At 45.5% G+C, this 13,525-nt stretch overlaps 1 protein-coding gene across 1 annotated transcript in view; it reads right to left on the bottom strand.

The window, feature by feature from the left end:
* Window positions 1-228: 228 nt before the first annotated feature.
* The window catches only part of LOC126278086 (cytochrome P450 4g1-like), a 104,619-nt gene continuing 91,322 nt past the window's right edge, over window positions 229-13,525 (bottom strand). Inside the window, exon 6 of the mRNA XM_049977930.1 lies at window positions 229-3,266. Coding sequence (XP_049833887.1) covers window positions 2,826-3,266 — 441 coding nt within the window. The 3' untranslated portion in view covers window positions 229-2,825. The remainder of the gene's footprint in view (window positions 3,267-13,525) is intronic.

Below are 13,525 nucleotides of genomic sequence, written 5' to 3' on the forward strand. Positions count from 1 at the left end.
GGGAGCGCTGCATAAGGCAATTTAAGACCTTGATGTGTGGGGCTATTCTGAGCAAGAATCATATTACAGCATATGCAGAAAGACAAAACGCTGTCTCTCTCTCTCTCTCTCTCTCTCTCTCTCTCTCTCACGCACACACACACACACACACACACACACACACACACACACAAACGTGCCTGGGCGCACGCATCCACCCACACACAGTAAACAAATTCTACCACCACACAGTCTAAACTAGTGTTATTTATTGTGAATGTGTGTCACCATCACATGAGCAGCTAGGATTAATTCTGGCGCTCTGTTTCTTGCCAGGCAGAGAGCTAGATTACAAACGACCATTTCCTTCAATCTGGTACTATATTCTGTCTTTTTGTACCATATATTATATGTAATAAACGTAGTTTGACTGTTGGGCACTGTGCTAAACGAAGTGACGTTGTATTTCTACACCATTAAATGTAAATGCAGTGTGAAATGGACAACCAACTCGAACTCGGATTTCCTACCCATAGTGAGCAGTCATCTTGCCATTTCTAGTTGTGCACGCATTATGGCCAGACTCAAACTTCCATACATTGTCAACTATGCGACTACAGCCTGTACTTGTACATACGTTATGTATATTCTCATACAGGTGAGACATGATAGCTGAAAGTAGCTTGCGCATTGGGAGGCAGTGTCGGCGGATACATACGATATTACAGTGTCTGTGTTATTCAGAATACGATAGAAAAGTACCCTCGCAACTGTGAATACATCTATTGTACTTCATAACGGCTGCAGACGCTGCAGTGTCTTTTCCTTTGGACATGCATGCATGCTCAAAGGAACTTTGCATCGTAATTCCCAATAACACAGGCACTGCAGTATCGTTTTTGTCCGCCGACATCGGGCAAACGACCTTCAAGTAACACCTCTCAGCTGTACGGGAATGTACATAACGGATGTACGAATACAGGTTGTAGACACGTAGCTCACGACATATGGAAGTCCGGGTCTGGCAGTGAGTCACGCGTGAATGACCAAATGGCAAGGCGACCGCTCGCAAGTAGGAAAACCGCGTTCCGGCACAAATTTTACTGGCGTCAATCCATTTAGAACATTTAGAAGCTGATTGTTGTCCATATTCGCAATTTCGTCACATTTAATGTGTTTCATAACGGCTGTAGTCGCCACAGTGCCTATTCCTTTGGACATGCTTTCATGTCCAAAGGAACCGTGCAGCATAATTCAGAATAACACAGGCACTGCCATATCGTATTCCTGTTCCGTCTAGTGTGAAGACACCATTCAGGGGCGATCCGCTGACGTCCAGTGTGAATCGACTGCAAAACCGTAAGGGCAACTGAAAGTTTGCAGCTACGGGGGCCACTCCAAAAGAAATGCACACTATTTTTGTAAAAATACAGTTTTCATATTGCATGTGTGAAAGTTTTACAATGTGTAGATACATCCTTCCCGCTTGTTTTCAAACTTAGTTCAACCTGTTCCCGTTAGTGGCGCCGTCACAGCATGTCTTCAAGTTGGCTGCTGCACTTGACGTTCGTCAGAAGCAACGTGCTATTATAGAATTCCTGTGCTGTGAAAACGAGACAGTGGGAAACATCCACAAGAGGTTGAAAAAGGTGTATGGAGATGCTGCTGTCGATAGCAGTACAGTTAGTCGATGGGCAAGCAGGTAATGTGATGAAAGCGGGCACGGCAATATTGAGGATTGTTCTCGCAGCGGCAGGCCTCGTACTGCACACACTCCAGACAATGTGCAGAGAGATAACGAATTGGTGACTGCCGACAGATGCATCACACTGAAAGAATTGTCACGCTACGTTGGGATAGGGGAAGGAAGTGTTTGCAGAATACTGAAAGTGTTCGGGTTAAAAAAGGTTTGTGCCAGGTAAGTTCCCAGGATGTTGACAGTGGCTCACAAAGAAAGAAGAAAAACGGTATACAGCGAAACTTTGGAACAGTACGAGAATGGTGGAGATGAATTTCTTGGAAGAAATGTGATGGCTGATATCAGGGCTCCATCATTTTTTGCCAGAGACGAAGAGGCAATCAATGGAGTGGCATCATGCAAATTCACCCAAGAAAAAAAGAGCACACCTTTTGCTGGAAAAGTTATGGTTAGGGTGTTCTTCGATTCCGAAGGACTCTTGCTTGTGGTCATCATGACAAGTGCAACCGCCATAAATTCTGATGCTTATGTGACGACACTGAAGAAACTTCAAGCTCGACTGAGTCGTGTTCGACCACATCGGCAAAAGCAGGATGTTTTGCTGTTGGACGACAATGCACGGCCACATGTCAGTCAAAAAGCAACAGAAGCGATCACAAAACTCGGATGGACAACACTGAAACACCCGCCTTACAGACCTGACGTGGCTCCATGTGACTATCATCTATTTGGGAAACTGAAAGACTCTCTTCGTGGAACAAGGTTTGAAGATGATCACTCCCTTGTGCAAGCTGCCAAAAAGTGGCTCCAACAGGTTGGTCCAGAATTTTCTCTTTGGGAAACTGAAAGACTCTCTTCGTGGAACAAGGTTTGAAGATGATGACTCCCTTGTACAAGCTGCTAAAAAGTGGCTCCAACAGGTTGGTCCAGAATTTTGCCGTGCAGGTCATACAGGCGCTGGTTCCAAGATGGCGTAGGACAGTTCAGAGGGATGGAAATTATGTGGAGAAATGAAAATATTGTTCCTCAAGGATGTATGTACACACTGTAAACCTTTCGAACATGTAGAATAAAAGATGGATTTAAAAAAAGTGTGCATTTCTTGTAGAGTGACCCTCGTAAATAACTTTTTCGACACAATCTTCTCTCAGACCGAATTGGAAGGAATGTTATCTCGTGGGATGAAAGTAACTCGAAACCCAGTGACTGGCTGGGACACCATTGAAAGCACACTGTCTTCCAGCTCCTCCCTGCTCGTCCCCGGCAGTATACGGTAGCGGCGCAGAACCGTCGCTAGGACGACCTTCATCTGCAAAACTGCGTACCTCTCCCCCACGCACTTGCGCGAACCGATGCCGAATGGGATGTAGCTGTAGGCTTTCCTGGACTCGGCGCTGCCGCCCTCCAGGAACCGGCCAGGGTCGAACTTGTCCGGCTCTGGGAAGAGCTCTGGGTGACGGTGCATGAGGTAGTAGGCGATCAGCAAGGTGGTGCCTCGGGCTGCGATGTACCGGCCACCTGCCAGCGGCACATCTTCGGCCGCCACGTACAGCATGCAGGGCACCGTCGTGAAAAGTCGCCCAGTCTCCTGCCAACACGGAAGAGGGCAGGTACAGCAAAGCAAACATGGGCAGGGTGTCATTGTGGTTAGGACCCCTGAAACGGCATTCATTTAAAGGAGTTTATACGCTTGTAAGCCAAAATTTATGGCTCTGAACACTGCGACGTTGGGTATCACTTGGTGGGCCGGCCGGTGTGACCGTGCGGTTCTAGGCGCTACAGCCTGGAACGGCGTCACCGCTACGGTCGCACGTTCGAATCCTGCCTCGGGCGTGAATGTGTGTGATGTCCTTAGGTTAGTTAGGTTTCTACATCTACATGACTACTCTGCAATTCACATTTAAGTGCTTGGCAGAGGGTTCATCGAACCACAATCATACTATCTCTCTACTATTCCACTCCCGAACAGCGAGCGAGGAAAACGAACACCTAAACCTTTCTGTTCGAACTCTGATTTCTCTTATTTTATTTTGATGATCATTCCTACCTATGTAGGTTGGGCTCAAAAAATATTTTCGCATTCGGAAGAGAAAGTTGGTGACTGAAATTTCGTAAAAAGGTCTCGCCGCGACGAAAAACGTCTATGCTGTAATGACTTCCATCCCAACTCGTGTATCATATCTGCCACACTCTCTCCCCTATAACGTGATAATACAAAACGAGCTGCCCTTTTTTGCACCCTTTCGATGTCCTCCGTCAATCCCACCTGGTAAGGATCCCACACCGCGCAGCAATATTCTAACAGAGGACGAACGAGTGTAGTGTAAGCTGTCTCTTTAGTGGACTTGTTGCATCTTCTAAGTGTCCTGCCAATGAAACGCAACCTTTGGCTCGCCTTCCCGACAATATTATCTATGTGGTCCTTCCAACTGAAGTTGTTCGTAATTTTAACACCCAGGTACTTAGTTGAATTGACAGCCTTGAGAACTGTACTATTTATCGAGTAATCGAATTCCAACGGATTTATTTTGGAACTCATGTGGATCACCTCACACTTTTCGTTATTTAGCGTCAACTGCCACCTGACACATCATACAGCAATCTTTTCTAAATCGCTTTGCAACTGATACTGGTCTTCGGATGACCTTACTAGACGGTAAATTACAGCATCATCTGCGAACAATCTAAGAGAACTGCTCAGATTGTCACCCAGGTCATTTATATAGATCAGGAACAGCAGAGGTCTCAGGACGCTTCCCTGGGGAACACCTGATATCACTTCAGTTTTACTCGATGATTTGCCGTCTATTACTACGAACTGCGACGTTCCTGACAGGAAACTACGAATCCAGTCACACAACTGAGACGATACCCCATATCTCCGCAGCTTGATTAGAAGTCGCTTGTGAGGAACGGTGTCAAAAGCTTTCCGGAAATCTAGAAATACGGAATCAACTTGAGATCCCCTGTCGATAGCGGCCATTACTTCGTGCGAATAAAGAGCTAGCTGCGTTGCACAAGAGCGATGTTTTCTGAAGCCATGCTGATTATGTGTCAATAGATCGTTCCCTTGGAGGTGATTCATAATGTTTGAATACAGTATATCCTCCAAAACCCTACTGCAGACCGACGTCAATGATATAGGTCTGTAGTTAAATGGATTACTCCTACTACCCTTCTTGAACACTGGTGCGACCTGCGCAATTTTCCAATCTGTAGGTACAGATCTATCGGTGAGCGAGCGGTTGTATATGAGTGCTAAGTAGGGAGCTATAGTATCAGTGTAATCTGAAAGGAACCTAATCGGTACACAATCTGGACCTGAAGACTTGCCCGTATCAAGCGATTTGAGTTGCTTCGCAACCACTAAGGTATCTACTTCTAAGAAACTCATGCTAGCAGATGTTCGTGTCTCAAATTCTGGAATATTCCATTCGTCTTCCCTGGTGAAGGAATTTCGGAAAACTGCGTTCAATAACTCCGCTTTAGATGCACAGTCGTCGGTAACAGTACCATCGGCACTGCGCAGCGAAGGTATTGACTGCGTCTTGCCGCTTGTGTACTTTACATACGACCAGAATTTCTTCGGATTATCTACCAAATTTCGAGACAATGTTTCGTTGTGGAACCTATTAAAGGCATCTCGCATCGAAGTACGAGCCAAATTTCGCGCGTCTGTAAGTTTTAGCCCATCTTCGGGATTTCGCGTTCTTCTGAACTTCGCATGCTTTTTCCGTTGCCTCTGCATCAGCGTTCGGACCTTTTTTGTGTACCACGGGGGATCCGTTCCATCTCTTACCAATTTATGAGGTATGAATATCTCAATTGCTGTTGCTACTATATCTTTGAATTTGAACCACATCTCGTCTATATTCGCATAGTCAGTTCGGAAGGAATGGAAATTGTCTTTTAGGAAAGCTTCTAGTGACACTTTATCCGCTTTTTTAAATTAAATTATTTTGCGTTTGTTTCTGATGGATTTGAAAGAAATGGTATTGAGCCTAGCTACAACAACCTTGTGATCACTAATCCCTGTATCAGTCATGATGCTCTCTATCAGCCCTGGATTGTTTGTGGCTAAGAGGTTAAGTGTGTTTTCGCAACCATTTACAATTCGCGTGGGTTCGTGGACTAACTGCTCGAAATAATTTTCGGAGAATGCATTTAGGACAATCTCGGAAGACGTTTTCTGCGTACCACCGGTTTTGAACAAGTATTTTTGCCAACATACCGAGGGTAGGTTGAAGTCCCCACCAACTATAACCGTATGAGTGGGGTATTTATTTGTTACGAGATTCAAACTTTCTCTGAACTGTTCAGCAACTGTATCATCGGAGTCTGGGGGTCGGTAGAAGGAGCCAATTGTTAACTTAATTCGGCTGTTAAGTATAACCTTCACCCATACCAATTCGCACGGAGTATCTACTTCGACTTCACTACAAGATAAACCACTACTGACAGACACAAACACTCCACCACCAATTCTGCCTAATCTATCTTTCCTGAACACTGTCTGAGACTTCGTAAAAATTTCTGCAGAACTTATTTCAGGCTTTAGCCAGCTTTCTGTACCTATAACGATATCTGCTTCTGTGCTCTCTATTAGCGCTTGAAGCTGAGGGACTTTTCCAGCGCAACTACAACAATTTACAACTATAATTCCGACTGTTCCTTGATCCAAGCACGTCCTGTAATTGCCATGCACCCTTTGACATTGCATCCCACCCCGTACTTTCCCGAGGCCTTCTAACCTAAAAAACCGCCCAGTCCACGCCACACAGCCTCCGCTACCCGTGTAGCCGCCAGCTGAGTGTAGTGAACTCCTGACCTATTCAGCGGAACCCGAAACCCCACCACCTTATGGAGCAAGTCAAGGAATCTGCAGCCAACACGGTCGAAAAACCGTCTGAGCCTCTGGTTCAGACCCTCCACCCGCCTCTGCACCAAAGGTCCGCAGTCGGTTCTGTCAACGATGCTGCAGATGGTGAGCTCTGCCTTCATCTCGTAAGCAAGACCGGCAGCCTTCACCAAATCAGATAGCCGCTGGAATCCAGAGAGAATTTCCTCAGATCCAAAGCGACACACGTCATTAGTGCCGACATGTGCCACCACCTGCAGCTGGCTGCACCCTGTGCTCTTCATGGCATCCGGAAGGACCCTTTCCACATCAGGAATGACTCCTCCTGGAATGCACACGGAGTGCACACTGGATTTCTTCCCCTCCTTAGCCGCCGTATCCCTAAGGGGCCCCATTACGCGCCTAACATTGGAGCTCCCAACTACCAGTAAGCCCACCCTCTGCGATTGCCTGGACCTTGAAGGCTGAGAATGATCCTCTGAAACAGGGCAGGCAGCTGCACCTGGCTCAGCCAGAGACAGTGCCTGAAACCGGTTTGTTGGACGCACCGGGGAGGCTTTCTGATCAGCCTCCGGGGACGCCTTTCGCTGCCTGCCACGCCTTGGAACGACTTCCCAATCAACCACAGGCGAGGGCTCAGCCCCACTGCAGGCAGCAACCGGGGCAACCACAGCGGCAGACCGATCTGGGGACAGACGGGACGAGGTTGACATCCCCGTGATACCCAAGTCCGGCTCCCCACAGTGGTGCCCATTGGCAACAGCCTCAAGCTGCGCGACTGAAGTCAGCGCCGAATGCAGCTGTGAGCGAAGGAATGCCAAGTCAGCCCTCATCCGAACACAGCAATCGCAGTCCCTGTCCATTCTAATCTATATTTAACAACAGTTACTGAAACACGAGTCCGTGCCTAGATAACGCAAGCGAAACACGCAAAGAATGTATCAACTAACCTGTACAAATGCCTAACGACTGCGCTACAATCTGCTGAATTTACGATTACAGTAACTAAAACTCGAAATTGCACCTCCTCTACGAAACTCACACGCAATTTAATAAGAATCTACCAAGTAAACACTAAAGCGCGATGCTACCACTGTCAAATACTATAATACGCCCGAAATATATGAATTAAACAATGCAAGTACCCAAAAACACGCAAAGAAATTAATTAAACTATCTAACAAATAAGTAAGCTAGGGTTGTACGATTTGCTGCTGCAGCTGCTTATCCAACGGCGGCAGGGAGTTTAAGTGGTTTTAGGGGACTGATGACCTCAGATGTTAAGTCCCATAGTGCTCAGAGCCATTTGAACCACTTGGTGGCGTTTCGGGCACGTGACGCGTTAGCAAAAGAATATCGGTGGAGCAGACATGGACGGGGGAAGATGTGGGCTACAAATGAGGAAATGCACTGAGGTAAGTGACTTTGACAAAGGCCAGTTTATTATTACACAAAGCCTATGAACGAGTACCTCGAAAGCTGCGAAACTGGTCGAATGTTGAAGTGCTACTGTGGTGAGCATCTGCGGAAAGAGGTAGAAAGACAGTGAAACTATCACTAGGTACTAAATGGTTGGATGTCCAGTACTCATCACGGAACTTGGGGATCGGAGGCTTGTCTGCTCTCTAAAGTGTGATGGATGGTGATCAGTGGCATCTCTGCCGAAAGAGCACAATGCTGGTGAAAGCAAGAGTATTTTGGAGCACACCGTTCACCATACTTCGTTGAACATGGAGCTCTGTAGCGGACCGCCCACTAACAACCCTGCCACAACAAAGGTCAAAAATTAATTATGATTTGTAGTGTTGCTCACGCTGATAAATATTGCATTTTCGAGCAACAACAAAGTTATATTATGTGGCAGGTGTCATTACAGCACAGTTAATAAAGTCGTTTCATGAAATGATGGATAAACTAGGCATTCATCTTTTCGTGTTTCCCACGCTGGTCTCGTTGTAAATTCATGGCTCTATCGTCGAAAATCTAGGTGATGATGATTCCAAGCTCGGGTGCAAAGAGGCCCAGGTTTTATTCCGCGATATTCAAAAGTTTTATAGATGTGTTTCATAAACCTTTCTTGAAGATTAAACCTTTGAAAGTTAGCGCAGTGGTGATGTAAAAAAGTAATCAGCACTCCGAATTTAAGTTATACTTCCTTTTTATTACTTTTGTTACAAAATCACGTTACACACAAAACATCACTTCACAATAGAAAACATACTTGGAAAACATCTTCCTCATTGTTAAATACCTTTTATAAGCTGACTACAATATGCGTCTTTTCAACATGACGTCCAAGACTTGCCTTTCTAGTCTCTAATAACTGCTTACGCGCCCAAAAATCAGAGTTACAAACACGATAAAGAGCATAGTGACAAAAGAGAGAATTCACATAAGAATAATATCATTGCAACATAAACATATCGATGTATCAAAGTACCTCTACATTAATGAAATCAAATCTGAATGTTCTCTCAGAAACACGTTAACTACTTTACGGAAACACAGTAGAATATTGCTGGTATCGAGAGGTTCAGGTGAGCTGCCGTAATGGTTACGTAATTCAAGTACCATTACAGCCCGTACGTGTTAACAGTTGACGCAACAACATCGTATATTACGATTGCAGTCCATTACGAATACCATCAGAATTCGACCGTCGATCAATGGAAACATGTCGGCTGGGTGAATCACATTTTTGCTATGCTAGGTCGATAGTCGTCTCCACGAACGCTGCCATCGAGGTGAATGGAGGCTCTAAACATGCAGCGCGCCAAGAATGCAGGCTCGTGGGAAGTATTGTGCTGTGGGAGACATTCCTGTGCTTAAATGGAACCTGTGGTAGTAATCCCACAGACGCTGACAGCTGTGAATCACCTGTATCCCCTCATTCTTGATGTCTTCCCTGGCGGTGGTGTCATCCTTCAGCAGTATAATGGTCCATGTCTCTGAACCGAAACCGTATTACCGTGGTTTGAGGAGCATTATAGTGAACTCACGTTGTTGTCTCGGTGACCAAATTCGCCTGATGTAAATACCACACAAGCAGCTTGTAATCAAACTGCGTGCTTAAGGAAGATCATCTCAGTTATGCGACTGGATTCGTGATATCCTGTCAAAGCTCGTAGTAACTGACGCAAAGTCATCGAGTACAACAGAAGTAGTTTCTGGAGTTCTCCAAGGTAGTGTTGTAGGCCCTCTGCTGGTCCTAATCGACACTCCTGGAAATGGAAAAAAGAACACATTGACACCGGTGTGTCAGACCCACCATACTTGCTCCGGACACTGCGAGAGGGCTGTACAAGCAATGATCACACGCACGGCACAGCGGACACACCAGGAACCGCGGTGTTGGCCGTCGAATGGCGCTAGCTGCGCAGCATTTGTGCACCGCCGCCGTCAGCCAGTTTGCCGTGGCATACGGAGCTCCATCGCAGTCTTTAACACTGGTAGCATGCCGCGACAGCGTGGACGTGAACCGTATGTGCAGTTGACGGACTTGGAGCGACGGCGTATAGTGGGCATGCGGGAGGCCGGGTGGACGTACCGCCGAATTGCTCAACACGTGGGGCGTGAGGTCTCCACAGTACATCGATGTTGTCGCCAGTGGTCGGCGGAAGGTGCACGTGCCCATCGACCTGGGACCGGACCGCAGCGACGCACGGATGCACGCCAAGACTGTAGGATCCTACGCAGTGCCGTAGGGGACCGCACCGCCACTTCCCAGCAAATTAGGGACACTGTTGCTCCTGGGGTATCGGCGAGGACCATTCGCAACCGTGTCCATGAAGCTGGGCTACGGTCCCGCACACTGCTAGGCCGTCTTCCGCTCACGCCCCAACATCGTGCAGCCCGCCTCCAGTGGTGTCGCGACATGCGTGAATGGATGGACGAATGGAGACGTGTCGTCTTCAGCGATGAGAGTCGCTTCTGCCTTTGTGCCAATGATGGTGGTATGCGTGTTTGGCGCCGTGCAGGTGAGCGCCACAATCAGGACTGCATACGACCGAGGCACACAGGGCCAACACCCGGCATCATGGTGAGGGGAGCGATCTCCTACACTGGCCGTACACCTCTGGTGATCGTCGAGGAGACACTGAATAGTGCACAGTACATACAAACCGTCATCGAACTCATCGTTCTACCATTCCTAGACCGGCAAGGGAACTTGCTGTTCCAACAGGACAATGCACATCCGCATGTATCCCGTGCCAACCAACGTGCTCGAGAAGGTGTAAGTCAATCTTGCGATTTCCGGATCTGTCCCCCATTGAGCATGTTTGGGACTGGATGAAGCGTCGTCTCACGGGGTCTGCACGTCCAGCACGAACGCTGGTCCAACTGAGGCGCCAGGTGGAAATGGCATGGCAAGCCGTTCCACAGGACTACATCCAGCATCTCTACGATAGTCTCCATGGGAGAATAGCAGCCTGCATTGCTGTGAAAGGTGGATATACACTGTACTAGTGCCGACATTGTGCATGCTCTGTTGCCTGTGTCTATGTGCCTGTGGTTCTGTCAGTGTGATCATGTGATGTATCTGACCCCAGGAATGTGTCAATAAAGTTTCCCCTTCCTGGGACAATGAATTCACTGTGTTCTTATTTCAATTTCCAGGAGTGTATATAAACGATTCAGGAGACAATTTGAGATTATTTGAGGATGATACTGTGCTTTATCGTCTAGTAAAGTCATCAGAAGATCGAAACGAATTGCAAAGCGATTTATAAAACATATATGTATGGTGCCAAATTGATAACTGACGCTAAATAATGAAAAGTGTGATTTCATCCTCATGAGTGCTAAAGGAAACCTGTTAAACATCGGTTACTCGATAAATCAGTAAAATCAAAAGGCCGTAAATTCAACAGAATACCTAGGAATTACAATTACAACAACCCAAATTGATTGGCAGAACATTACTAGATGTAACAGGTCTCTTACAAAGACTGCCTAAATTACGCTTGACTGTCCTCTTTTGGGGTACTGCTGCGCGGTGTGGAATCCTTACCAGGTAGGACTAACGTAATACATCGAGAAAGCCCAAAGAAGGGCAGCGTTTTGTATTTCCGAGAAATAGCGGCGAATGTTTCATGGATGTGATACAGGATGTGGGGTGGACATCATTAAAACTAAGGGGTTTCTCGATGTGGCGGGATCTTCTCACGAAATTTCAATGGCCAACTTTCTCTTCCGAATGCCAAAATATGTTTTTTGAGACAGGCCCACACAGGGAGAAACGATCAGCGTAATAAAATAAAGGAAATCGGAGCTGGCACGGAAAGATATACGTGCTCGTTTTTTCCTCGCCGTGTTCCAGAATGGAATAATAGAGAATTATTGTGAAGCTGATTCGATGAACCCGTGCCAGACACGTAAATGTTATCTGCTGAGTATTCATGTAGATGTAGATGTAAATGTAGATGTAGACAGAAATTGCAAAAATTTTTCAAATCCGTATTTACTGTATTTTTCATTACAATGACATTTTGAAACCTGTGTACAGTTGAGATCTCTTATTATTCCACACATGATTTTTGTGTTAGGAAGGTAGTGCTTGGATCCGCCATGGCGTAGTTAGTTGCTTGAAGTGATTTTTTGGAATTAAAATGTTGCAGAGTGTGACTATATCAGTGAAGGTTTTGTGTGTATTTCGAGTTATTGTACGGTATTCAGTCATGGTAATGATGAAACGTATGTGTTGTACAGTACTAGACAGTGATGGCAGTGAAGACAGATACTATAACGGACGTAAAATGTGTGCTATGAATGATATTTGAGTGGATGATGTGAGCTATTCTTATTCTTCACTATTTGTCTGCAATGAATGCGATTCATACTGAATGCATTCTTATGGGCAGCACGCACATCCTGGCAAGAACACTGAAGATTAATGATAGTCAACTCTGTCACCGATGGAAAAAATCATTTTGACGGTGAGAAGAATATGTGTTCCTGATGTACATGTCATGGGCAGTCTTGGGCAGAAAACACAGGAGCCGATATGTCATTATGTCTGACATGCACTTCATTTCGACATCCTGCTACTACTTGTTGGATGGTGGATGAAGTGAGTTGGGCCACGAAGACGTCATGAAGCGCAGTGCGTGTCACAAAGCTGATTGCTGTCACTGGAGATCAATGGCCCATCTTCACCGAGATGCATCCGCGGCCTAGTGTGAGTGAACATTGAACCGTGAAGTATGGATACTCTGCAACTCAGGCTTCGTGTGAACATGTGTGGGTTTTTCTATCAGTGTACCAAAGGCAGTGATTTGTTATATCAGGAGGTGTGCATTTATTACAGTATTCTGTTGTTATTGACGTGTGTTAATTTTAATCATTCATACACCTTAACATTTTTTGGAAATTTATTGTCATATAACACCGATTTGATGAGTGATATAGACCGACCTTACGTAGCTAGCTCCTTAAATTATTGATTATATAATTACATTCTGCTTCTTTTTAATCAATATTGGTACGCAGCATGCTTTTCAAATATTTTATCGCCAGGGATACATGGTGGTCATTCTTTATCCACAAATTTAGGTACCTTTAATTGTGCTTTGGTGTACCTCTAATCATGCTTGCGTGATTCGACATTTCATAGATTTGAATTATTTGATCCTTCATGATAGGGCTTTTATGCAATTTTGTGTGTGACAATGGATTTTTCCCGTCACATTTGGATGTGTTTTTTTCACTGCATTTCATATACATATGAAAGTTTTGTTTGTCATTATGTAGTCATGTATTTAATACACTTTTCTTTAAATGTTTCAATTTTTAAGACGGGTATTATAATGAAGTTTGTTGCAGTAATATCTAGTACTTTGTGTGTTTCCTTTTGATTTCGTTAGTCCATTTTCCGGACCAGATTAATGATTTTCTTGAGTGTCAAGATACTATTCTAGGAATTTTCAGTTCATTTTATCTTACTTGGTGACAAGACTTTCGTAATTCGTTTATATAAAATGTGTTTGAAA

Source organism: Schistocerca gregaria, chromosome 6 (genome assembly GCF_023897955.1).
Source record: "Schistocerca gregaria isolate iqSchGreg1 chromosome 6, iqSchGreg1.2, whole genome shotgun sequence".
NCBI classification, from domain to species: domain Eukaryota; kingdom Metazoa; phylum Arthropoda; class Insecta; order Orthoptera; family Acrididae; genus Schistocerca; species Schistocerca gregaria.